Source organism: Macaca nemestrina, chromosome 6 (assembly GCF_043159975.1).
Source record: "Macaca nemestrina isolate mMacNem1 chromosome 6, mMacNem.hap1, whole genome shotgun sequence".
Taxonomy (NCBI): Eukaryota; Metazoa; Chordata; class Mammalia; order Primates; family Cercopithecidae; genus Macaca; species Macaca nemestrina.
In genome coordinates this window covers 37,088,266-37,112,455 of record NC_092130.1, presented here as the reverse complement: position 1 = coordinate 37,112,455, position 24,190 = coordinate 37,088,266, and the positions used below count along the sequence as shown (strand labels likewise).

The 24,190-nt window shown below is 37.5% G+C and overlaps 1 protein-coding gene and 1 long non-coding RNA gene across 8 annotated transcripts in view; one reads left to right on the top strand and one right to left on the bottom strand.

Annotated features, from left to right (window-relative positions):
• Nucleotides 1-24,190, bottom strand: part of LOC105466957 (nuclear receptor subfamily 3 group C member 1) — a 454,549-nt gene that overhangs the window by 23,246 nt on the left and 407,113 nt on the right. For 5 of the 6 annotated variants that reach the window (XM_011716170.3, XM_011716169.3, XM_011716172.3 and 2 more), the window contains 2 exons: nt 12,442-12,611; nt 7,503-7,619 (listed from right to left, as the gene is read on the bottom strand). In XM_011716170.3, the coding sequence (XP_011714472.1) occupies nt 7,503-7,619; nt 12,442-12,611 (287 nt within the window). The remainder of the gene's footprint in view (nt 1-7,502; nt 7,620-12,441; nt 12,612-24,190) is intronic. The other variant, XM_011716173.3, reaches the window with a different exon arrangement.
• Nucleotides 15,863-24,190, top strand: part of LOC139363751 (uncharacterized) — a 54,275-nt gene continuing 45,947 nt past the window's right edge. The window contains exons 1-3 of one of the 2 annotated variants that reach the window (XR_011624623.1): nt 15,883-15,903; nt 16,555-16,634; nt 19,178-19,229. This is a non-coding gene — a long non-coding RNA (uncharacterized lncRNA). Of the gene's footprint in view, nt 15,904-16,554; nt 16,635-19,177; nt 19,230-24,190 lie in introns of both variants that reach the window. The other variant, XR_011624624.1, reaches the window with a different exon arrangement.

The following is a 24,190-nucleotide window of genomic DNA, read 5'->3' as shown; positions in this document are numbered from 1 at the left end:
TATCTGTGCAAGTTAACTCCCTGACTCTTCATTTCCCCTTCTGTAAAATGAGGATAATATTAGTCCCTACCTCACAGGGTTGCTGTGAGAATTAAATATGTAAAATGCTTAGAACAGTTCCTGGCATATATTATAGTAATTACCATATAACAACTATCATTACCTCAACTTGCAGGAGAACATGTTTTTAGAATATTTTAAATTTGGATATCGCAACTTAATAGAGGAGTGATAAAAGTTTAAAAAGAAGGACACCAATACATAAAGAAACTCTTTAAACAACCAGAAGTATCCCAGTGAAATCTTGATCCAAATCATAAAATGTGCTGTTGACAATGTAAAAGAGAACACACATGTGCCAAATCAATACACTGGCACAGTACTGTTAAAACCTCAATTAGTCATAACTTTAAATGGTTTAGAATACATTACTCCACATTAGAACAAGGAAGAAAGAGTAACAAGCTGGATTAAACAAAAACATTTTCTATGACTCAGTTTGTAATTAATTTCTCACTACTTATATATAGTCCTAAATGAGAAAACTGATGTTTTTGAATACAGCTCAGAAAGTACAAGTGAACTCAATTGTGCCGTACTGACTGGGGCAAGAAATAATACTAATTAATTTTTCAAAATATCTTCAGGAAGGAGTTAACCGAACTGAATCATTTAGTTAAGCAATCACTATGTTAAAGCAACTTAGTTAATGCAACTTTACTTTATATAAACTCCTGACCCACTGGAGCATACAGAAGATTAGCAGTCAATATAGGAGCTCCACAGAAGTGTTCATGAGTTTGTGGTAATGCTACTTCCTCCTTAATAAAAGTAGAGAAATCTTACTTAGCTTAAAACCTAGTTTATAAAAGTTGGTTACTTGAAAGGATAAACAAGACTGATAGACCACTAGCTAGATTAACAAAGAAAAAAAGAGTGAAGACCCAAATAAACACAATAATGTCAAAGATGACATTACAAGAGATTCCACAGAAATAAAAAAGATCTTCACACCATTACAAGCACTGCTATGCACACAAAGTAGAAAATCTAGAGGAAATGGATAAATTGGAACAAAGGCTTTAAAAAACCTTAGGGTTTATGTGTGTGTGTCGGGGCCGGGGTGGAGTTTACTATGAAAGTATCATTTTTGTTTTCAGCTAATCCTCGTATATATAAAGCCATTATTTGGAGTAAGTATATATGTGGAAATGGAAACACACAACCTCCCTAGATTGAACCAGGAAGAAATTGAAATTCTGAACAGACCAATAACAAGTTCTGAAATTGTATCAGTAATAAAAAACCCACCAACTGAAAAAAGCCCTTGACCAGATGGATTCACAGCCAAATTCTACCAGATGTACAAAGAAGAGCTGGTACTAATCCTACTAAAACTATTCTAAAAAAGCAATCGAGAAAGAGGGCCTCATCCCTCACTTATTCTACAAGGGAAACATCATTCTAATACCAAAACCTGGTAGAGACACAACAACAACAACAACAACAACAACAAAACTACAGGCCAATGTCCCTGATGAACACAGATATAAAAATCCTCAACAAAACACTAGCAAACTGAATCCAGCTGCACATCAAAAAGTTAACTCACCACAATCAAGTAGGCTTTATTTCTGGGATGCAAGGCTTGTTCAACATACGCAAATCAATAAATGTGATTCACCACATAAACAAACAAAAAAAAGATCATCTCAATAGATGCAGAAGAAGTTGCGATAAAATCCAACATCTCTGCATGATAAAAACCTTCACCAAACTAGGTATCAAAGAAACATACCTCAAAATAAGAAAGAGCCCTCTATGACAAACCTACAGCCAACATCATACCAAATGGGCAAAAGCTGGAAGCATTCCCCTTAATGCAGTAAGACAAGGATGCCCAATGTCACTGTTCCAATTTAACATAGTACTGGAAATCCTAGTCAGAACAATCAGGTAAGAGAAAGAAATTAAAGTCTTCCAAATAGGAAAAGAAGTAATCAAACGATCTCTTTTCACTTACTATTCTATACCTAGAAAACCCTGAAGACTCTGCCAAAAGGCTCCTGGAGCTGATAAACAACTTTGGTAAAGGTTCAGGATTTAAAATCAATGTACAAAAATCAGTAGCATTTCTATACACCAGTAATATTCAAGCTGAGAGCCAAATCAGGAATGCAATCCCATTTATAACAGTCAAAAAAGAGTAAAATACCTAGGAATGCATCTAAGTTAGTTTAAGATTTTTACAAGGAGAACTACAAAACACTGCTGAAAGAAATCAGAGATGACACAAACAAATGGAATAACATTCCATGCTCATGGACTGGTAGAATCAGTATAGTTAAAATGGTCATACTACCCAAAGCAATTTATAGATTCAGTACTATTCCTATCAAACTACAATGTCATTTTTTACAGAACTAGCAAAAAGCATTCTAAAATTCATATGGAACCAAAAAATGCCCCAAATGGCCAAAGCAATCCTAAGCAAAAAGAATGAAGCTGGCAACATCACATTACCCCAAATCAAACTATACTACAGGCTACAGTAACCGAAACAGCATGGTACCAGTACAAAAAACACACACAATGGTACAGAATAGAGTCCAGAAATAAAGACACAAACCTACAGCCATCTAATCTACACAAAGTTGATAAAAATAAGCCATAGGAAAACGACTCCCTATTACATTAATGGTGCTGGGATAACTGGCTATCCATGTGCAGAAGAATGAAACTGGACCCCTACCTATTGCCATACAAAAATTAGTAAGGTGGATTAAAGATGTAAATGTAAGACCTCAAACTATGAAAATCCTAGAAGAAAACCTAGGAAATAACCTTCTCGACACTGGCCTTGGGAAAGAATTTATGACTAATCCCCAAAAGCAACTGCAACAAAAACAAAAATTGACAATGGGACCTAATTAAACTAAAGAGTTTCTGCAAAGCAAGAGAAACTATCACAGACAATCTACAGAATGGGAGAAAATATTTGCTAACTATGCATCTGACAAAGCCCTAATATCCAGAGTTTATATGGAACTTAAATTAACAAGCAAAAACAACTCCATTAAAAATGGGCAAAGGACATGAGCAGACACTTCTCAAAAAAAAAAAAAAAAAAAAAAAAAAAAAAAAAAAAAAAGACATACATGTGGCCAACAAACATATGAAAAAATGCTGATTGTTAATCATCAGAGAACTGCAAGTCAAAACCACAATGACACCACTGTGGAAAGAAGTTTGGAGATTTTTCAAAGAATTAAGAGTTTAACTACCATTCAACCTAGCAATCCTATTGCTGGGCATACATCCAAAGAGAAATAATTCATTCTATCAAAAAGACACATGTACCCATATGTTCACTGCAGCACGGTTTGCAATAGCAAAGACATGGAACCAACCCAGGTGCCCATCAACAGTGCACTGGATAAAGAAAATGTGGTATTTATATGCCATGGAATACTATATAGACACAAAAAGAATGAAATCATGTTCTTTGCAGCAACATGGATGTAGCAGGCGGCCAGTATCCTACATGAACTAATGCAGAAAACCAAATACTGGGTTCTCATTTATAAATGGGAGCTAAACATGGAGTACACCTAGACATAAAGATGGGCACAGACACTGGGAAATAAAAGAGAGGGGATAGAGGAAGGGAGGCACACGTTAAAAAGCACCTGTTAGGTACTGTGCTTACTTCCTGGATGAAAAGTTCAATCGTACTCCAAATACCAGCATCATACAATGTATCTTAGTAACAAACCTGTACATGTACCCCCAGAATCTAAAATATAAGTTGAAAATAAGAGAGAAACTACTAGATTGGGTTCATTAACTTAAAAAAATTAGTTAAATAATATTTGGTAATAAATCTGATAATGCCCTAAGACTGTAAGTTTCATTTGACTGTTTATACTAAAAACAAAGCCATACTTTGGATTGATTACAATATACCTCAAAATGAAATGAATAAAAACACTTAGTTACAAGAGAAAACAAGCAAGTTAAAAAAAAAATTAGGATCACCATTAAAAATCTTATCCGTTCTTAAATGCTAGACACTTGAAGCAGTGAAGGCCACTCCCTTAAAATAAATCGTGAGATTTACTTGGTATGGGGCAAGAGTATAAAAATACACCACTTGCAGTCCTAAGTTACATTTATGAAGAGACTTGGGTAAAGTTACTCTGGGGCTATCATCGAAACTTCCTGGCTTAGGGGAAGCACTCTGATGAACAAGAGAATATTTCTGAAGGTTGTAAAAAAAAAAAAAAAAGGTGTGAAACACATGGCTCATCTATATTGTAAGTATTAGGGTCTGCCAAAGATTCCTGGCAAACATACATGCCAGGCCAAATACAGATTTTATGTATACTGGGGTTAGTTTAATACAAAAATGATACTTTTACAGTAAAACCACACACACAAACCCTAAGAACTTTTTTAAGCCGTTCTTTCAATTCATCTACAAGTAGAACTGGATCAACTATATGATATGTGCCACACAGTACATATCATAGTATGAAATAACAAGCTAGAATTTTCTTCTACTACGTAGTATAAAAATGGATATAAAGTAAATCATGGCCCTACTCAAAGGTGTTTTTAATAATATGAGGGTCCAAAAAGTAGAAGAATGTGTGTCAAAGACTAACATGTAGTAGTTGTGTCAAAGACTAACATGTAGTAGTTTTTAACAAATGCCAATTTCTACACTAACTGGATATGTTATACTGACAATTTATAAGAGCATATAATTGGTTATTTTTAATACAATATTTTGAGAAACTGCAGCCTAAATTGTATGCTTAAATTTTATTCATGTAAGAAAAATTTCTGATGTCCAACAAAAGATTCAACTGGAAATGACAGTGATGGCATAATTAATAGAAAAATCAGATGTCAGTCACTGCCTTGGGTCGTCTTCTAGTGCAGTAAGGGCAAAGGGCACTGCAATTGCTATTAAACTGTAAGAGGGAGGAAAAAACAGACAAATTTCATAGCCTAGTCCATCAAAATCATTACTTTGTAGTTGATGTATCTTTTTTGTTTTGATGAAAGAAGTTCCTTGTAGTTTGGATAGGGAGAAATTGCCGAGAAAAACATTATATGCTTAAAGCTCCAAAGACCTTAAACTTCACATGTATTCAGAAAAGCATCTAAAAATGTTACTGGGTAAGCAACCACAATATATTAGAGGTACAACAAAATTTTATTTGGGTTTGTCCTTTGAGCTTCATTCAAAATCTATTTCTAAATATAAAATAGCTAAAATGAAAAAATGAATATTAGAGAAAATTGGGACCAGAGAAAATAACCCAAAGGGCACTAAAAACTCAAGTGTCTTAATATATATTTAAATGGTCAAAGTATATTACATACATAGGAGATTAGAAAGCAGCAAGATGAAACTGGTAAAATCTGGACAGAGATCTGGTATCTAAGAAAGTGGGGAATACTGTGTTTATAACAAAAATAAACTACCCTTGGGGAACTGAAAGCAAACTTCCGTGTGCATTTTTTAGTTAATCTCTGCAGTTTTTATAACATTTACAAGAAAGTGGGCAGTTATCATTTTATGTAAATCAATGTTTAACATGCTGACACTCTGCAGTTAAGTTTAAATAGCCTGGGCAAACCTAGATAGAGTTGTGTGTGTGGTTTGGGGAATTAGACTCTTCATAGTCATACCCATAAATCTATTTTCTGTTTACCAAGATGTACATACACAGTGTGTGCTAGATAGCACCAACAATTAGTCTCTCCTATCAAAAGAACCACATAGGTCAGTTGCAGTGGCTCACACCTGTAATCCCAGCACTTTGGGAGGCCACATTGGGAGGATCACTTAAGGCCAGGAGTTAGACACCAGCCTGGGCAACATAGCAAGACTCCTTTGTCTCTACAAAAAACTAAAAAAAAAATTAAAAAAATAATCAGCTGGGTGTGGTAGTGTACATCTGTAACCCTATGGGGTGGGAAGATGGCTTGAGTCTTAGGAGTTCAAGGCTGCAGTGAGCCATGTTCATGCCACTGCACTCCAGCCTGGGTGACAAGAGTTAGACTCTGTCTCTAAAATAACAATAATCATCATAATCATAAAAACCACATGGTTTCCATTCTCTCTCAGTACTGCCTGCCGTCTGTTATCTGGAGGACTGCCATATTCATTTAATTGGTCTCTCCATGTAAGATCAGTCTTTGTAAAATACAAATCTGATCATGTCTCTGCCCTTATTTTTCATCTATCTAATTCCTACTCAGCTGGTAGATTTAAAATTCAATGTTACTTCTTCCTTGACTTCCAAGGAACTAGGTGACCTTCCTCTTGTTCCTGTGGCCTTATGCTCTCTATGGTGTGCCATGCTATTTTGTGACTGATTCTGCAACCTAACTAGCCAGTAAACTGCTTGAATACAGGCACCATTTTACTCATTTTATATCTAGTTACTGCCTCGCTGGTGTGTATTTGTTGAATAAAAGTGCTAATCTCACAATAAATACTAAGCATATGTGTTATTAGATCACACTACCTTCACAGAACTTGCAATTTCAACCACAGCAGAATTCCAAACTTTTTTCAGAGGAAAATTTTTTAATGCTGAGATCAGTGTTAATTATACAACTTGTTATATAAACAGGGATATGAAACTCGAACTTATAACTAGTTTCAGGTTTCTTTTTTTTTTTCTCCCCCTGGGACAGAGTCTTGCTCTGTCGCCAAGCTGGAGTGCAATGACATGATCTCGGCTCACTGCAACCTCTGCCTCCCGGGTTCAAGCAATTCTCCTGCCTCAGCCTCCTGAGTAGCCGGGATTACAGGTGCACGCCACCATGCCCAGCTAATTTTTGTATTTTTAGTAGAGACAAGGTTTCACCATGTTAGCCAGGATGGTCTCGATCTCTTGACCTCATGATCTGCCTGCCTTGGTCTCCCAAAGTGCTGGGATTACAGGTGTGAGCCACTGCGCCCGGCCCAGGTTTCTTCTTTACTTGAAAACCAAAACAAAACCCATCCAGTTCTTCCTTGAGGATTTTTTTCCCCACACCCCCTTTGAAGATCTGTAATAAAACATAGATCTCCAAGTAAAAGGTGTGCTTTTAAAAGGCAAACAGAAAAATGGACATGTAAATATGTATGAAACAGAAACATTCCCAACCTTAGGGAATAGTTTTGAGGTTGAAAAAAGGAGTAAGAATAATCAAGTTGCTGCATGTTGTATAAGTTTCATTATTACATAATTTCCTTTCTTCGTATATAGTCTGGCTGTACTGAATTCAGTGTGTGTAAGAACTAGTGGATAAACAGAATATGACACACTCATGAAAAAAAGTTCCCATTTTTATTGGGCAGTAACATTATGCTAGTCAAGCATATATATACTGAACTGACTACATTATTACATCTGCTTCCTTGTATCTTCAAATGTAAAATGATAAATTTTTATAAGCTACAGAGACAAACAATTGCTTTCAGATATTTACATTACCTTCCAGGTTCATTCCAGCCTGAAGACATTTTCGATAGCGGCATGCTGGGCAGTTTTTTCTTCGAATTTTATCGATGATGCAATCATTCCTTCCAGCACATAGGTAATTGTGCTGTCCTATATGGAATAAAAGGCACTATTAAAGTTTCACAGGTCTTCAAAGATATTTTTTATGGAGAGCCTCTATCTGTTTTTGTTTCCGGTGGAATGTAACCAAGGCACCCACAGGTATTGATTAGGGAAGTGTTCTTGCCCACATTGCCATTATGAGGTCGAGAGATCAAACAACAACAAAAAGAGTCTCCCTTTTTCTGTTCAACAAACTGAAAACAGTGCAATAAAAAACCTTACTGCAGTATTCACATATTTAAAAAAGTACACAAATCATCAGTGAACCACTTAATAAATTTTTACAAACCAAGAACCTTTATGTAATCAGGTTAACAGATCAAGAAACAGAACAGTACCCCAACAAGCCCCCTTTCTGCCCAATTCCAGCCAGTACCCAACAAGGGTAACTACTTTTTTGACAAACTGTGTTTTAAACAGTTTGATAGATTGTGGGTTTTTTTTTTTTTTTTTGAGATGGAGTCTTGCTCTGTCGCCCAGGCTGGGAGTGTAGTAGTTTAGTGGCATGATCTCAGCTCACTGCAACCTCTGCCTCCCGGGTTCAAGCGATTCTCCTGCCTCAGCCTCCTGAAGTAGCTGGGATTACAGGTGCGTACCACCATGCCTGGCTACTTTTTGTATTTTTAGTAGAGACAAGGTTTCACCATGTTAGCCAGGATTGTCTCGATCTCATGACCTCATGATCCACCCGCCTCAGCTTCCCAATGTGCTAGGATTACAAGCATGAGCCACCGTGCCTGGCTGACAGATTGTGTTTTAAACACATAATAGTTTGGGGAAGATGGTTAACTGTATCAGGTTCAATTCTTTGTAAAGAATAGGCCACAAAATTGACGACTGGACTATAATTCACCTTTGTTCAGAGCTGCTCTCCAATGCCAAATATCTGTACCAGCTGTTTCAATTTCTTTTTGTACTCTATAAGTTTCCCAGCTTCTTTACTTGGATGCAAAATGGAAGCACTAACCCAATTCTATCTCCTATAAAGCAAAAGTAGGATCAATGGATACATCCATTGTTGAAGCAGTTATAATACAAAAAAGTTATACCTTATAAGGAATCTCTAAATCATTGTCCCACAGTTACCAGAAGAAAAAAATAGAAAAAAAATCACCCACTTATAATGAAAAATTCCAAAGTTTTGTTTATATCCAACTGAAATGTCAGGATGTGCACATTATGCCAATATTGATTTCTGTATCCCAGGTATGTCTTTTTTTTTTTTTTGGGGATGGAGTCTCACTGTGTCTCCCAGACTGGAGTGCAGTGGCGTCATCTTGGCTCACTGCAAGCTCCACCTCCTGGGTTCATGCCATTCTCCTGCCTCAGCCTCCCGAGTAGCTGGGACTACAGGCGCCCGCCACCACGCCCGGCTAATTTTTTGTATTTTTAGTAGAGACGGTTTCACTGTGTTAGCCAGGATGGTCTCGATCTCCTGACCTTGTGATCCACCCACCTCGGCCTCCCAAAGTGCTGGGATTATAGGTGTGAGCCACCATGCCCGGCCCCAGGTATGTCTTTTGTGCAGTTAAGACTCTGAGCTATAGGATCAGAGGCACTGTACCTTCATAAGATAAAAATAGCCCTTTGTGGTTATTAGCATGAAGTTGGACACGTCTATCTATCTGTTTCTTATCTATAAAATGAGGAGTTTTAACTAGTATTCACTATTTCACAACACATGGCCACGTACAGCTAATAGTCATTTCCTGTCAATCCATTCATTCATTCCTTGACTCATTTATTTGTTTGTTTATTTTTAGACAAGTCCTTGCTATGTCGCCTAGGCTGGAGTACAGTGGTGTGTCATAGCTCACTGCAGCCTGAATCTCCTGCTTTAGCTTCCTGAGTAGCTGAGACTACAGGCACGATGCCTGGATAATTTTTTTTTTTTTTCCTGTATAGACAGGATATTGTTATATTGCTCCGGCTGGTCTCAAACTCCAGGTCTCAAGCAATCCTCCCATCTTGGCCTCCCAAACTGCTGGGATAATAGGTGTGAGCCACAGTGCCCAGCCCATTTTCCTGACAACCCTTCTGATAAGACAATGAGACATCTTATTTTGGAGTTCCTATGTCTTCTACTACTTGGTAAGTTCCCTTTCTATCTAATAGAAAGATGAGTCTTCAAGTCAGCTGAAATTTTGTGACATTATTTTGTTTACATGGTATTTATTTGTGTGGTTAAAATCTATTTTTGGCAAGTAATTCTGGTTTTCTATTTATGGTAGGTGTGGTAGCCAGCCTCCCAAGATGGCCCCCAGTGATCTCTGCCTCCTTGAATGCATGGTCTTGTGTAGTCCCTTTTCGTCCTTCACCAGGATTGGTCTATGTGGCCAATAAAATACGGCAGAAGTGATGGCATGTTACGTGTGAAATCAGGTAATAAAAGAGAGTAGTTATGCTGCATTGATCACATACTCTCTTGGATCATTTGTTATGGGGGATGTAAATTATAACACTACTCACGTTACTCCACAGAGACCGCAAGGATGCCAGCTTTGGCTAGTGTAGTAGTCCCACCTGTTGATTAGAGGCAAAAGTAAAGCCCACCCCTGCCTAGTGCAAAGCTCCAAATAAAGTGCAACAACTTGCTAATAACCATATTATACTATGCCAATTTTGAGGGATAACCTATAATTCTAGCAGGTATTAAGAATGGAGTCCTAAGTGTATGATGTAAATAATACAAGTTGCATCTTTATAATTGTTTAAGAAAGTGTTCTAAAATATGTATCTGGGCTTTAAGGCATATTTCTATTGTGTCTGGATAGAAAAACAGAAGAATTGCTGAGTTAGGTTATCAAAGGACTGCAGAATTTTAGAGCTGTAAAGGGCTTTTTGAGAACATTAAAATCCAAATAAAGGAAGAAACAGAGCAAAAACTTAACATACTCTACAATTTAACCTTTCTTATTAATCATGTAATCTCACCATCATACTTCACTTAAATACTTAAATAACAAACATTTAATAGTATAGCTAATAGTCAATTAAATTTTACCTAAAAACAGTATAGGAATTTAATTTTAAAGCAGGGATTAAGCACAGAGGGTATATGGCCTGAACTGGTCTTCTATAAGGGAGGTATGTTTAGCTTTGTTTTCTGTTCTAATTGCACTTGGATGCTTTTAGGTAGGGCATGTGTGCACTCTCTAATACTAACACGTGCCCTCCTCCCCACAACTGTATTACATTTAGCCAAAATGACACATAGTTGGTCTCTATAAGCATCTGAATTTGTACTGTTTTAAAGAACAATTTTAATTCAAATGGAGGAAAGTAAACATTTTTAATAGCCATATTTAAGGCTTCATTGTGAAATTCACCTTCAAAAATCAGTTTGTCAGTATTTATTACATACAGTACGGATGCTCTTTAAGACAGTTACATCCAGATAAACCCATTATAAGTTAATAGTGCATTTTTCGATTTAAGATATTTTCAATTCACAATGGGTTTACCTGGAGGCAACCCCACTGTAAGTCAAGGAGCATACTGAATGCATATCACTTTCCCACCATCATAAAAGTTGAAAAATCGTTAAGTCAGGGACTGTCTTACTATTATCACTGCATTTATATCATGGAAATACTTAGGCAGTTAAGAAAGCGAGTAGTAAAGTGAGGACACGAAGATGCTTCCGTCTTTTGCGTATGTGTTAAATAACATCCACTTTATTAGGAGCATTGCACTAGGCAGGGCTGGGCTTTACTTTTGACTCTAATCAATAGGTGGGACTACTACACTGGCCAAAGCTGGCATCCTTGTAACCTCTGTGGTGTAATATGAGTAATTTTATAATTTGCTAATGTATTAAAAAGTAAAACAAAAGAAAATGACTCATCTAACTCTCATGGATATGCAAACCACAACATGAGACAAATAATAATCCTCATACAATGAATGAATAATAAATATGTTTCTTTAAAAATTAATATAATCACACCTTTAGGCCACACTGCTTTCAAACTTTAGAAATAACTAAATTATATGACTATTTTTTTTCCAAGAGGAGTCACTGGTAATATTAGGAAATTTTAGACTCTCTTCTAATAGGTTTGCTGTGGAATGAATTTCTCCTTTAGGAAGATAATGCTGTTGCCCTGTCAGCAGTCTGAATCCATAACAAAGTAAGATTTATATTAATACAACATTTATATAGTGAAATCACTTTCTCTAAAATACCTTTCCTGACCTCCTCAGGCCGAGTTTCTCTCTCCCTCCTCTGAATTATAATCTCTGCACCTTGTCACTGTTAACTCATCTTTCACTTCAGTGGAGTGTGACTTCCCAGAGGGTAAGGATCAGGTCTTATTGGTATTTATACCACTTAGCACAGTGCCCTGGCTTAATAGAAAAAAAATGAATAAGAAATGAAATGAATGTCTTTTTTTTTCCTGTCGCAGTTCTCACTGTGTCTTACATTTTTGCCAGGCCAGTATAGGTGTTGACTTTGAAATCTATTAGCTTATGGAAGTTAAAGCCCATATTTCTAACGCAATGAACATTATGTTATGCCCAAACTTAATACCATCATTTCATATGATAGTACTTTCTTATAGTGTTACCTTATGCTCCCTGACCAAACTCCCAGGCATCAACTTATACTTTTCTATTTCATTCTAGATCTTTTTGTGTTGTTGTTTTAAATAATTTACTGCACATTAGAGGACCTAGAAGCCACCCTCCTCTCCCCTCTTAACTGATATTTAGCCTTCATGGGCTTTGCATATAATGGAAATTTCAAAATCCACCCTGAGAAATGAAAACCAAGTAGAGGAAAAATAAAACTCTTCAAAACACACACTACCTTCCACTGCTCTTTTGAAGAAAACTTTACAGCTTCCACAAGTTAAGACTCCATAATGACATCCTGATGCTTCATCAGAGCACACCAGGCAGAGTTTCGGAGGTGGTCCTGTTGTTGCTGTTGAGGAGCTGGATGGAGGAGAGCTTACATCTGGTCTCATGCTGGGGCTAAAGAAGGGGAAGAACAGTGTTAGAATGCGCACACTGAACTCTGGCTTCAAGTGCTAGCAGGCACTAAAATATCCTATCTAAATATATTCAAATCATGTTATATTCTTCTTTAAACAAAATTAAGAATGAGGTCATTTCTTTTGAAGTGTCTCCAAAATAGAATGGTGTGGTTCTGAACGGTTCACTTAGTTTTTTTTTTTTTTTTTTTTTTAGATGCTTAGGATTTGTTTATTTTTATAATCACCTTTATTAAGGTGTCATACACAATAACATTGACTGTTTTCTAAATCTATAATTTATGGCTTTCGTTAAATAGTCACATAACTACTATCACAATCAGGAGAGAGGATATTTCCATCATCCTAAAAAGATGCCTCCTATGCCTTTAATTGCTTAGGACATAATTTTTTTCCTAATTTAAGATCTTATACAGACATCTTTTAAAATTCAATCAAGTGTCGTTACAATTCTACCCATGTTTCCCATTAGAGTCAAAATGTTTTTACAATCTTAAAAGTTTTGTCCCATGTCTCTCAATTCCTAATATCATCTTGGCTGAAACCACAATTTCATATGACTCAGACAAGACTGATCCAGAAACATTTTCTATAACCTTCCTGTCTGGCTTGTAGTAAGACTGGACAAAGCACTAGGCTTTCAAAAGTGAGTTCCATTCTGCCCACTCCACTCTATGACTCTTTGGCCTGAAGAAAAAGATAGAAATGTGAATCTGCTTCTTTTACTAGTCTAGTCTCTAACATTTTTCATTTTCTCACCACAAAGAGTGCCGGTCTAGTGATTACTAGGTGTTTAAAAGATAATTTGTTGTTTTAAAAATTTTCAATCTCAAAGAAAAGTTGAAAGAATTGTACAATAGATATATACTTTTTACCAATATTCACCAATTCTTAACATTTTGCCACATTTGCTGATAAAGATGTATTTTTATAAACCAACGAAACAGTGATCTTTTTATTACTGGAGGAAAAATTAATTATTGCATTTCATATTACATGATACAATGGTTTTCAATGTTGTATCTTCCTAAGGAATTTTCCTCTTACGTGTTGACTTTAGAACTAGAACTGTATTATGCAGCTAAAATGATTTTGTAGCCTTCTGCTTATAATTAGAGACTGCCTATTCCATTTTTGGTTGTGTTCTTAAGCAAATCTTCAAAAACATGGATGCTGGCAACCTGTTGATTCTGAAATTCTACATACTAAAGTCTGTTTTGCTTATCATCTATACAAGTTCATAAACATACTAGTACCTCTCTCTAAACTTTTCTTAATTTGCCTTTTCTCTAAAAGAGATGGCACTTAGAAATAAACTTAAATTGGGTGTTAGTTGTCTCTGTTATCCTTTATTATCTTTCTTTTATTTCAGCCAATAACAGTAGTAAATTTCAATTACAAATATATTTAAACTAATTCACAGAGCAAAGTAACAAAAATTTTTTCTAGTTATCAGTCTGGTTATGAATTACATTTACCAAGTAACATATTTTGTTGCTATTGTTCTCTTTAGGAATAAAAGTTAAAAGGTAATAACTGTAGAATGACAATTTCTTTTATAAATGTTCCCTTAAGTAATTAAGCCAGTAAATTCAAATGCTCCCCCTAAATTCTGTCCTCAAATGAAGCTTCCTGAATCTTGCCAACTGTCTGCTTACCTAACAGCCTTAGTCACCAGGACAGCATTCCCACCACCCGAATTCTGGGAAAAGGCCCCAGGGTTTCACATTGTTCTCTGAACACTGTTAAGAAGAATTTCTAGATGCTTCCGTATTACAAGGCATTGATTCCCTGCTAGATTTGGGTGAGTGGACTGACTACATGTTGAAAGCCTGTAACAGAAGAGAATAACCTGAAATGACTTCTGCTGTAGGTCCAGCACAGGCTACCCTGATTAATGGAAACTTGTGACTAATGTAGAGGAGCTGCTTTGGGCCAGAGTTTTACAGAGAAGTAGGAAGGTCCTGGAACAGGGAATGGTGCAACAATGTGTTGGGGAAGCAAAAACCTCTCTGGCTTCTATTCTGAAGATACTCCTATTCTTGCTCAGCCAATCTCTGTCACCTGACAGCTATTTTTAGGGACCAACCAGTTGTCTGTATATTAGTTTACAGAAAATGAGTGCATTGTTTAAAGGTTAGGACGGTATTCTGAAATGTTTCCCCAAGGAATTATATATACACACATATGCATATATAGTATGTATTTATATTTTAAATAATAGTTTGTAGTACTTTGTAGTTTTAGCTCTCAACAACCCTGTGAAAATGATGTCATCACCCCTGGATGTGGTCATACAGGCCGTGGCAGGTATGACCTATCTATGGTGAAGTTGACATGTTTTAGATCCCAGCTGTACCACTTCACAGCTTCTGTTACCTTGGATAGGTATCTACCAGTTTGACCCCTGTGTTTCCTCATCAGTAAACTGGGAAGGATATAACCTGTGTGTGTGTTGTGACAATAAGATAACACATAGAAAATCTACTACAAGTTCCTGCTTCAATACATGTTCATGTTCCTTTTTCTTTTTCAGAAACACTGAAGATTTTGTAAGTATTATATAAGTGGAAGGTGGTATTAACTCTAAATCCTAGGACCGTATTTCCCAAATTCTTAAATATTGGAATATATGCAAAACATGTTTAGGCCACTCAACTGTAAGCTACAGATGACAAGGGAAAGTAAAACTGAAATGAACAAATGGATTGATAATACAGTAGCTAAAAATCTGGAATCTTAATCAGGCTTTTGGCATCCCTTCAGGCAGTCATTCTGGGCTACATCAGATAAGAACTGAGTACATGGAAAGCTGCCAGATGTACCACAGATATCGGTGAAAAAAATCAATTTTTGTCATACAAATAGGAGGACTAAGATGGCCTATATTGAACACCACTGGAAAAAATGGATGAATGCTAAATGGTATTCAGTTGCAAGTTTGATATTGTTAAAAGGGCTAGGGTACAATAAAACAGTCAGAACTCAAGAGAAAACTATATGAAATTGACATCTTTTATTAAGGATAAGGATACATGGCAGAAGGAACCAAAAGTACACTATAGTAAGAGTGCATATTTCACCCCCTTTGAATGGGAAAGCTAAATGTCCTGGTCTTAAGGGCATCATTATCTGTAATAGTTATTGATTGCTCAAGGTGTGTTCACAGCTATGCCAAACATTCTGAGAATGTTAAAAAGTTCCATTATGAACTATTGCTAGGGTGCTTGCTTTTAAGTGAAGAACCCTTGGAACAAAATGCCTTGTTCCAGGTGAGTACCTGAATGCTGGTGGTTCCCAATCAGAATGGCAAATGTAGTAGAAACTGAATAATTCCTGAAGCTGAGCTTTAATGTTAGAGTTCAGAGAGAGAAAACCATGCATAAAGCTAGATATGTCTACTTAATTTTCTCACAAGCAAAGCAATTGCCACAAGGAGGATTACGGGTGAAAGTCATGGATGGATTATGAGTTAATCACACACCTTGAGAAGCATGTAAAATGTGCAGGTAAATTACACCCATTCATTCAGGCAGATGTTTCCTGGCACCTGAATGAAAGGCAGGCACTGTGAGGATCCAGTATCATGCTACAAATGATAACAAACCTTGAAACTCTGGTCTAGGAAGGAGTATCAGAGTATTTTGTAGCCGCCTCTTGTGTCTCAGTACTATTACGAAGAGAATCAGCTTTACATACAGACAAATCTGGGTTCAAATCCTAGCTCCAGTGCTCTAATAGCTGTGACAGTGGCTAGCTGACTTAACTTCTTTGAGTCTATTCCCTTATTAGTGCCATTTTAGGGGGTTTGTGTGGATTATATATATTAGAGTTATATAAAGCATTGTTACATACTTGTGATCATCACACAATAGGTTTCTACCCTACCCCCAAGGATTATCTTTTCTTCTTCCTTTCTGGAGGATCTCAGGGAAAGAGAAGTGCTACAGTCTTCCCTGTGAGCTTGCAGAAGGTTAATGGTCCTCCAGAAACTTAAGTTCAGGTAATTATAGATTTCCTTTTGTTGATACTACACCAACATTTGACAATTTAGCTTTTTAAAGATTTTAGTATTGCAATGTGGAATCCAAAACTGTTATCAATGAACTTTTGATTGTTACACTGAAATCTGTTAGTCTATCTTGCACTTTGAATGTATCTTTTACCCATGCATGATTTTCTATTATCATGCATTAGTCATTTGGAAAATACTGGTTCACTGAGTTATACAGATCTTTCAAATGTTGACATAGTTCATAATAGAAAAGAGTCACATTTGTCAAGCTCACAGTGGCAGATATAAGTCTTCAAAAATGCTAATTTTTGCTTGAAACCTATATTTTATCAATTGGCAACAAATACTTTAAGTTGTTTTCCTTAAAGTGCTACGTTTACTTCAGTCATTTTGGGAAAACATCACCAAATACCCAAGGCTGAAAACCAGAGTTTATCTCTCACGGTATTCCATGAAAAAAAGGGGGTTAATTCACTGTTTAATCTTATACACACTTTTTTTTGAGACAACTATCAAATGCTATATGTGATGTAAGTGGATTATGCATCTTCTCATATTGTCACAGTGACATGAGAAAGACCACATGTATTTAAGGGTTGAAATTTAATGTAATTAATAATTTTTTTGCTTCTTCAAACATTTTAAGTGCATGGCAGTGAATACAGTTAACTACTGTATACTAAGATGCCAACAGTTTTACTCATCTTTGCTTTTGTACTATCAGTGCAAATGTTGACATAATGAAATGGCAAATAAAGTGTGTGTTACTGTGAAAATAGTCTGCCCTTTCAGGGGAGACTCCCAGGGCCCCATGGACCACACTGGAAGAATTGCTGTTATGGAGACTAGTAAAGTGAAGACTCTAAACCAGACAGGCTACAATTCATAACTTAACTCTACCATGTAATAGCTTGGTGACCTTTTAACCTTGCTCTGTCTCAATTGCTCTACTGCTAATAGGAGTGGTAATGTACTTGACAAAAGGATACAGTATTGCTTACTAAATTAGAGGCTTTCCCTGACAGAGAAAGGGGCAGAGTTGGTCAACTATTACCCAAATGACATGATTGGCTTAGTCTTCAATTTAAGTGAATTAATCGGCGATTTTTCAGTGAAATGCACTGGGAGGAAAAAAAAAGATACCACCTCAGAAAGCAAGTGTTAATATGGAAAAAATTTCCAGAAATACAGCTGCTATAACTGGATTAATTTTTTACAACTACCAATAGAATGGGTATATTCCCATTGGCTTGTCAGTTTTTGTGCAAATACCATAACACTGCAGTTCTCAACAGAGAGTAATTTTGCTCTCTAGGAGACACTTGGCAATGTCTGAAAACACTTTTGGTTATCACGGTGGGGGAAATGCTATTGGCATCTAAGGGAGACGAGGCAAGGGATGCTGTAACCATCCTACAAGGAACAGGACAGCCCCCACCACAAAGAAGTATCCAGCTTCAAATGTCAGTAATGCTGAGGATGAGAAAACCTGGCCATAAAGCTTTAAGCAACATAAAGTGGAAAAGAAAAAAAAAAAAAAAGGACCAGAAACATTTTAAAACCTTCTAGACTATGCTTAAAAATGCAACAACTGCACTACTGAAGCAGCCCTAAACAGTCCACTCAAGAAAAGTCCAAAAAGAGATTCAAAACAGGGCTGAAGCCAAGCTATGGACTATACAGCTTAGTTATCAAGTACAGGATTGGCTTGAGCCAGTAATTTCTTTTTCCCTCTAGCGCTAGCACTAAAAGGTAGTTTTTACACATTAAAGTCACCTGCATTTTTCTTATCTTTGTTCAGTAGGAAAAACGTAAATACTCAGCTGCATACACCAGGTGATTATGTTTTCTGACTGCCCATTTATCTCTGCATTAGCTAAAGGATTACTGATTTGTTGGGTAATAAGCTATGGAATAGTTTTCAAATCAAATAGAAAAATGCTTTAGGGGAAACCTTTCACAATATTTCTGTTAAATGGTTTTAGCAGAACACGTTTTATCTTATTTAACAAGCCAAAGAAAGACTGATTATTCTCTTTGCTTTGCATTTATTGAGAGAGGTTTGTATTGGTTTCAACTTTAGGTTCATATTAAGGTAGCCATCCAAACTCTGCATCATTTATATTCACTCCTCTTGGGGAGAGGGTTACAGCAACAAAACCTATACATTAATAGATTAAGAGAATTTTCAGTAAAGGATTTTTCAGACCTGTAAGACAGCAGTGGCCTAGCACTCAATGTCTCTGGGCTTGGTTTCCTTGTCTATAAAACGAAGGTCTTGATTTAATTAACTCCAAATAAGCTGGCCATGTCTTGCAAGGCGGGTTTGGGGATGGAAAAGTGGAGAGGAAAACACTTGGATCTATAAAGGGTTTCTTAGGTCCTGTGTATTTATTTGTAGAGAGAATATAATCATGTTATCTAAGCTACTTAAAGTCTAATCTGTTTCATAGAAATAATGTATTTCTTTCCCATTGGAAGAATTAATCCACTGTTTGGTCACTGTGTTTGGGTAACTTACTTCCTAACAGCTGTATCCTTTTTGGTTCTTCAAACCAAGTGTCAAAGATGGAGAAAAACAGAGTAAGTCTTGAGACCCCAAGCACTCCCTTCTCAGGCGGTGTGTTCTCAGTCCTGTTTGCTCAGGCTTGCATTAGGGGATGTGAGTTTTAAGGAGAAGCCATAATAGTACATTGAATGGTAAACAGAATACCAAGAACAAGTATGGTAAGAACAAAGACTGAAAACTTTTTCATTGCATGGTTATTTCTAGAATTAAGACTGGATTTTGTTCCCACCTTATGGTTCCTCACACATAAGAGCATACAAGGATAATAGATGGTTCAGACATTCAGAATTATGAACATGACATCTTCAAAGAAGGCAAGAACATGTTGGAGACAATGGTGAAGTTGTCGCCTGTTTCCAACAAGGTATCTCGAGCATCTTTGAAATGCCATTTGTGTTCACCTCAAGTACAACAGTAACTTATTTCTAAATATTTTATTCGATTCTTAAAGAGAGATTTGAATTGCTCTCACTATGTTTAGTAATCCAGACTTACATGCAGAGATTTGCCAATTCTAACCCATCTTCCACATCCTATTTATTACTCCGTGTAACACTATGTCAGGACCTTTTCCTTCCCATCCACTCTGACCGCCGCCATTCTAATGCATGCCTTCCCTCACCTCTTGCTTTAACCACTGCAATGGTTGATACTAAGTAGTCCTTCTAGCACTGGTTTCTCTTTCCATTCTATCCCCCACACACTGCTAACACTCTTTTCTCAACACGATTAAAAATCTGAAGGGCTCCTCCACTGTGTATAGTACAAGCTCAATATGGTCCACAATTTGGTTCTTTTTTATTTTTCCAGTCATATGTCTTCTCACTCCCCTACATAATCCATGTAGTTTCTTTATCACTACAGGGATCCTGGATCCCACAAATATTTATCAAGGCCCTATGATAGGAGTAGCTTTTGCTAAGATCTGTTTTCCTTGTCTGAAGTGTCCACCATGGTATTTCTAATCCATGACAGCTTCTAGAATTCCTAAAACACTGCCATATAGCACTTTGCACAGATGATCCTATGTTACCTTTTGATGTATATGTATCCTGTTTCTATCAATAATTTCTTTTAGGGGCCCATGTCTTGGGTCTCTCCATATCACCAGCATCTTGTAAAATTTCAGTGTATGTTCACTTATTTTGCTTACTTATACTTTATATCTTTATCTGTTTTGCAAAAGAACTCTGAGACAACTAAATTTATGAGATTATAATCAGAATACAGGTATAATCTCACTATTACTAGGCACTATTATGCAAGCTCTTTCTTTGTATAGATTATCCCATTTAATCCTCTCCACAGACCTATGAGGTGGGTACTATTTTCAGCATTTATAGATGAGGAAACAAGATTTAGAAAACGTGAGTTGCCTAAAGTGACCTAAGTAACTAGTAAAGTCAGGGTTCAAACCCAGGTCTTTCTGACACCAACATCAGTGTTCTTAAGCAATCTTCTTCCTTCTCCACTATGATAAAGTGTCAGAACTGAGAAGCTGAGGTCTATCCAGGCCTTCAACTTGAGAAATAATGCTTTGAACTTTGTAGGTTTGATGTCTTGGTAACATAATACAAAAAAGGTGGCAATTTTTTTCTGTCCCTGCTTCCAATCATGACCTGCAAATGAAGATTTCTGCCCAAATAGGGATTGCCAGACTAGGTCAAATAGGTAAAAACATTTGTCTTAAAATTGTGTGACAGTCTGTGTCATTTGACCTAATTTTCAGATGTTCCTCAAACTAATGTATATCTTATATTCCATAATTAGCAGTTCCTAAGTCCTACAAAGACATTTATAAAAACAAATGGAAATGCAGAACAGTTGTGTCTCTATTCATATCAATATAAAGGAAGGAAAAAGAACCCTCAGAAACAATCTCAGCCTGATTTAAAGCCACACTACCCTTTCCTTCCCTCAAAGGCAAAGGCTTACTTCTTTAATTCTTAGATTCTCACATTAACATGAGAACTTCTTGGTTCCTCTGTCACGCCGGTATACTAGACAAGTTTCTTTTGCTATCTAAATTTCCCTCAGGTTTTGATGCTGCTGCTCTCACTTCACACTCAGGTCCCTACAAATCCACTGAAACAATTTAAAGGAATAATTTTACGTACAGGACTCCCCACTTATCTGTGGTTTCACTTTTGAGAGTTTCAGGTACCTGCAATCAACAACAGTTTGAAAACATTAAATGGAAAATTCCAGAAGTAAACAATTCATAAGTTTTAAATTCTGTGCAATTCTGAGTAATGAGATCTTATGCCCTGGAACGTGAATCATCCCTTTGCCCAGCATATCCACTGGAGACGCTCCCTGGCGGTTAGTCCCTTACTAGTCATCTGTATTAGTTGTTTTCACTCTGCTGATAAAGACATACCCAAAACTGGGAAAAAAAAAGAGGTTTAATTGGACTTACAGTTCCACATGGTTTGGGAGGTCTCAGAATCATGGCAGGAGGTGAAAGGTACTTCTTACATGGTGGTGGCAAGAGAAAAATGAGGAAGAGGCAAAAGTGGAAACCCCTGATAAACCCATGAGATCTTGTTAGTCTTATTCACTATCATGAGAATAGCACAGGAAAGACCAGCCCCCATGATTTGATTACCACACCCCCTCCCCACCAGGTCCCTCCCACAACACATGGGAATTCTGGGACATACAGTTCAAGTTGAGATTTGGGTGAGAACACAGCCAAACTGTATCATTCCACCCCTGGCCCCTCCAAATCTCATGTCCTCACATTTCAAAACCAATCATGCCTTCCCAACAGTCCCCCAAAGTCTTAGCTTATTTCAGTATTAACCCAAAAGTCCACAGTCCAAAGTCTCATCTGAGACAAGGCAAGTAAGTCCCTTCTGCCTATGAGCCTATAAAATCAAAAGCAAGCTAGTGACTTCCTAGATACAAGGGCGGGGGTGGGGGGGTGTGCCATGCAGTGTCAGAGGTTAAATACAGCTGTTCCAAATGGGAGAAATTGGCCAAAACAAAGGGGGTTACAGGGCCCATGAAAGTGAAATCCAGTGAGATAACCAAATTTTAAAGCTCCAGAATGATCTCCTTTGACCTCAGGTCTCACATCCAGGACGCTGATACAAAAGATGAATTCCCATGGTCTTGGGCAGTTCTGCCCCTGTGACTTTGCAGGGTACAGCCTACCTCCCAGCTACTTTCACAGGGTGGCGTTGAGTGTCTGCGGATTTTCCAGGTACACAGTGCAAGCTATCGGTGGATCTACCATTCTGGGGTCTGGTGGATGACAGCTCTCTTCCCACAGCTTCACTGGGCAGTGCCCCAGTAGGGACTCTGTGTGAGGGCTCCAATCCCACATTTCCCTTCTGCACTGCCCTAGCAGAGGTTCTCCATGACAGCCCTGCCCTGCAGTAAAACTTCTGCCTGGGTATCCAGGTGTTTCCATACATCTTCTAAAATCTAGGCGGACATTCCCAAACCTCAGTTCTTGACTTCTGTGCACCCACAGGCTCAACACCATGTGGAAGCTGCCAAGGCTTGGGGCTTCCACCCTCTGAAGCCACAGCCTGAGCTCTACTTTGGCCCCTTTCAGCCACAGCTGGAGCAGCTGGGATACAGGGCACAAAGTCCCTAGCCTGCACACAGCATGAGGATCCTGGACCTGGCCCATGAAACCACTTTTTCCTCCTGGGCCTCTGGGCCTGTGATGGGAAGGGCTACTTTGAAGGTGTCTGACATGGCCATGGAGACATTTTCCCCATGGTCTTAGGGACTCGCATGAGGCTCCGTGCTACTTATGCAAATATTTGCAGCCAGCTTTAATTTCTTCTCAAAATATGGGTTTCTCTTTTCAACCGCATTGTCAGGCTGCAAATTTTCTGAAGTTTTATGCTGTTTCCCTTTTAAAACAGAATGCTTTTAACAGCACCCAAGTCACCTTTTAAGTGCTTTGCTGCTTAGAAATTTCTTCCATCAGATACCCTAAATCATCTCTCTCAAGTTCAAAGTTCCACAAATCTCTAGGGCAGGGGCAAAATGCCACCACTCTTTTTGCTAAAACATAACAATAGTAACCTTTGCTCCAGTTCCCAACAAGTTCCTAATATACATCTGAGACCACCTCAGCCTGGACCTTATTGTTCATATCACTATCAGCATTTTGGTCAAAGCCATTCAACATGTTTCTAAGAGGCTCCTAACTTTCCCACATTTTGCCGTCTTCTTCTGAGTCTTCCAAACCGTTCCAAACTCTGCCTGTTACCCAGTTCCAAAGTTGCTTCCACATTTTTGGGTATCTTTTCAGCAACACCCACTCTACTGGTACCAGTTTACTGTATTAGTCCATTTTCATGCTTGTGATGACATACCCAAAACTGGGAACAAAAAGAAGTTTAATTGGACTTAGAGTTCCACATGGCTGGGGAAGCCCCAGAATCATGGCAGGAGGCCATGGCAGGAATCATGGCAGGATACATGGTGGTGGCAAGAGAAAAATGAGGAAGAGGCAAAAGGGGAAACCCCTGATAAACCCATCAGATCATGTGAGACTTGTTAACTATCATGAGAATAGCAAGGGAAAGACCAGATCCCATGATTCAATTACCTCCCCCTGGGTCTGTCCCACAACACATAGGAATTCTGGGAGATACAATTCAAGTTGAGATTTTGGTGAGGACACAGCCAAACCACATCACTATCTCTGTTACCAGTTGGACTGCCACGGTATCACAGTGATTGTGTTCAAGCAACCCTTATTTTACTTAATAATGGCCCTAAAGCACAAGATTAGTGATGCTGGCATATTGTTTAATTGTTTTATTCTATTATTAGTTACGGTTACTCTTTTACTGTTCCTAATAAATTAAACTTTAACCATAGGTATGTATGTATAGGAAAAACATTATACATATAGAATTTGGGTGGTTTCAAGCATACACTGGGGGTTTTGGAACCTATCCTCCATAAATAAGGGGTGGGGGCTGCTATATTTAGTAAATAATGA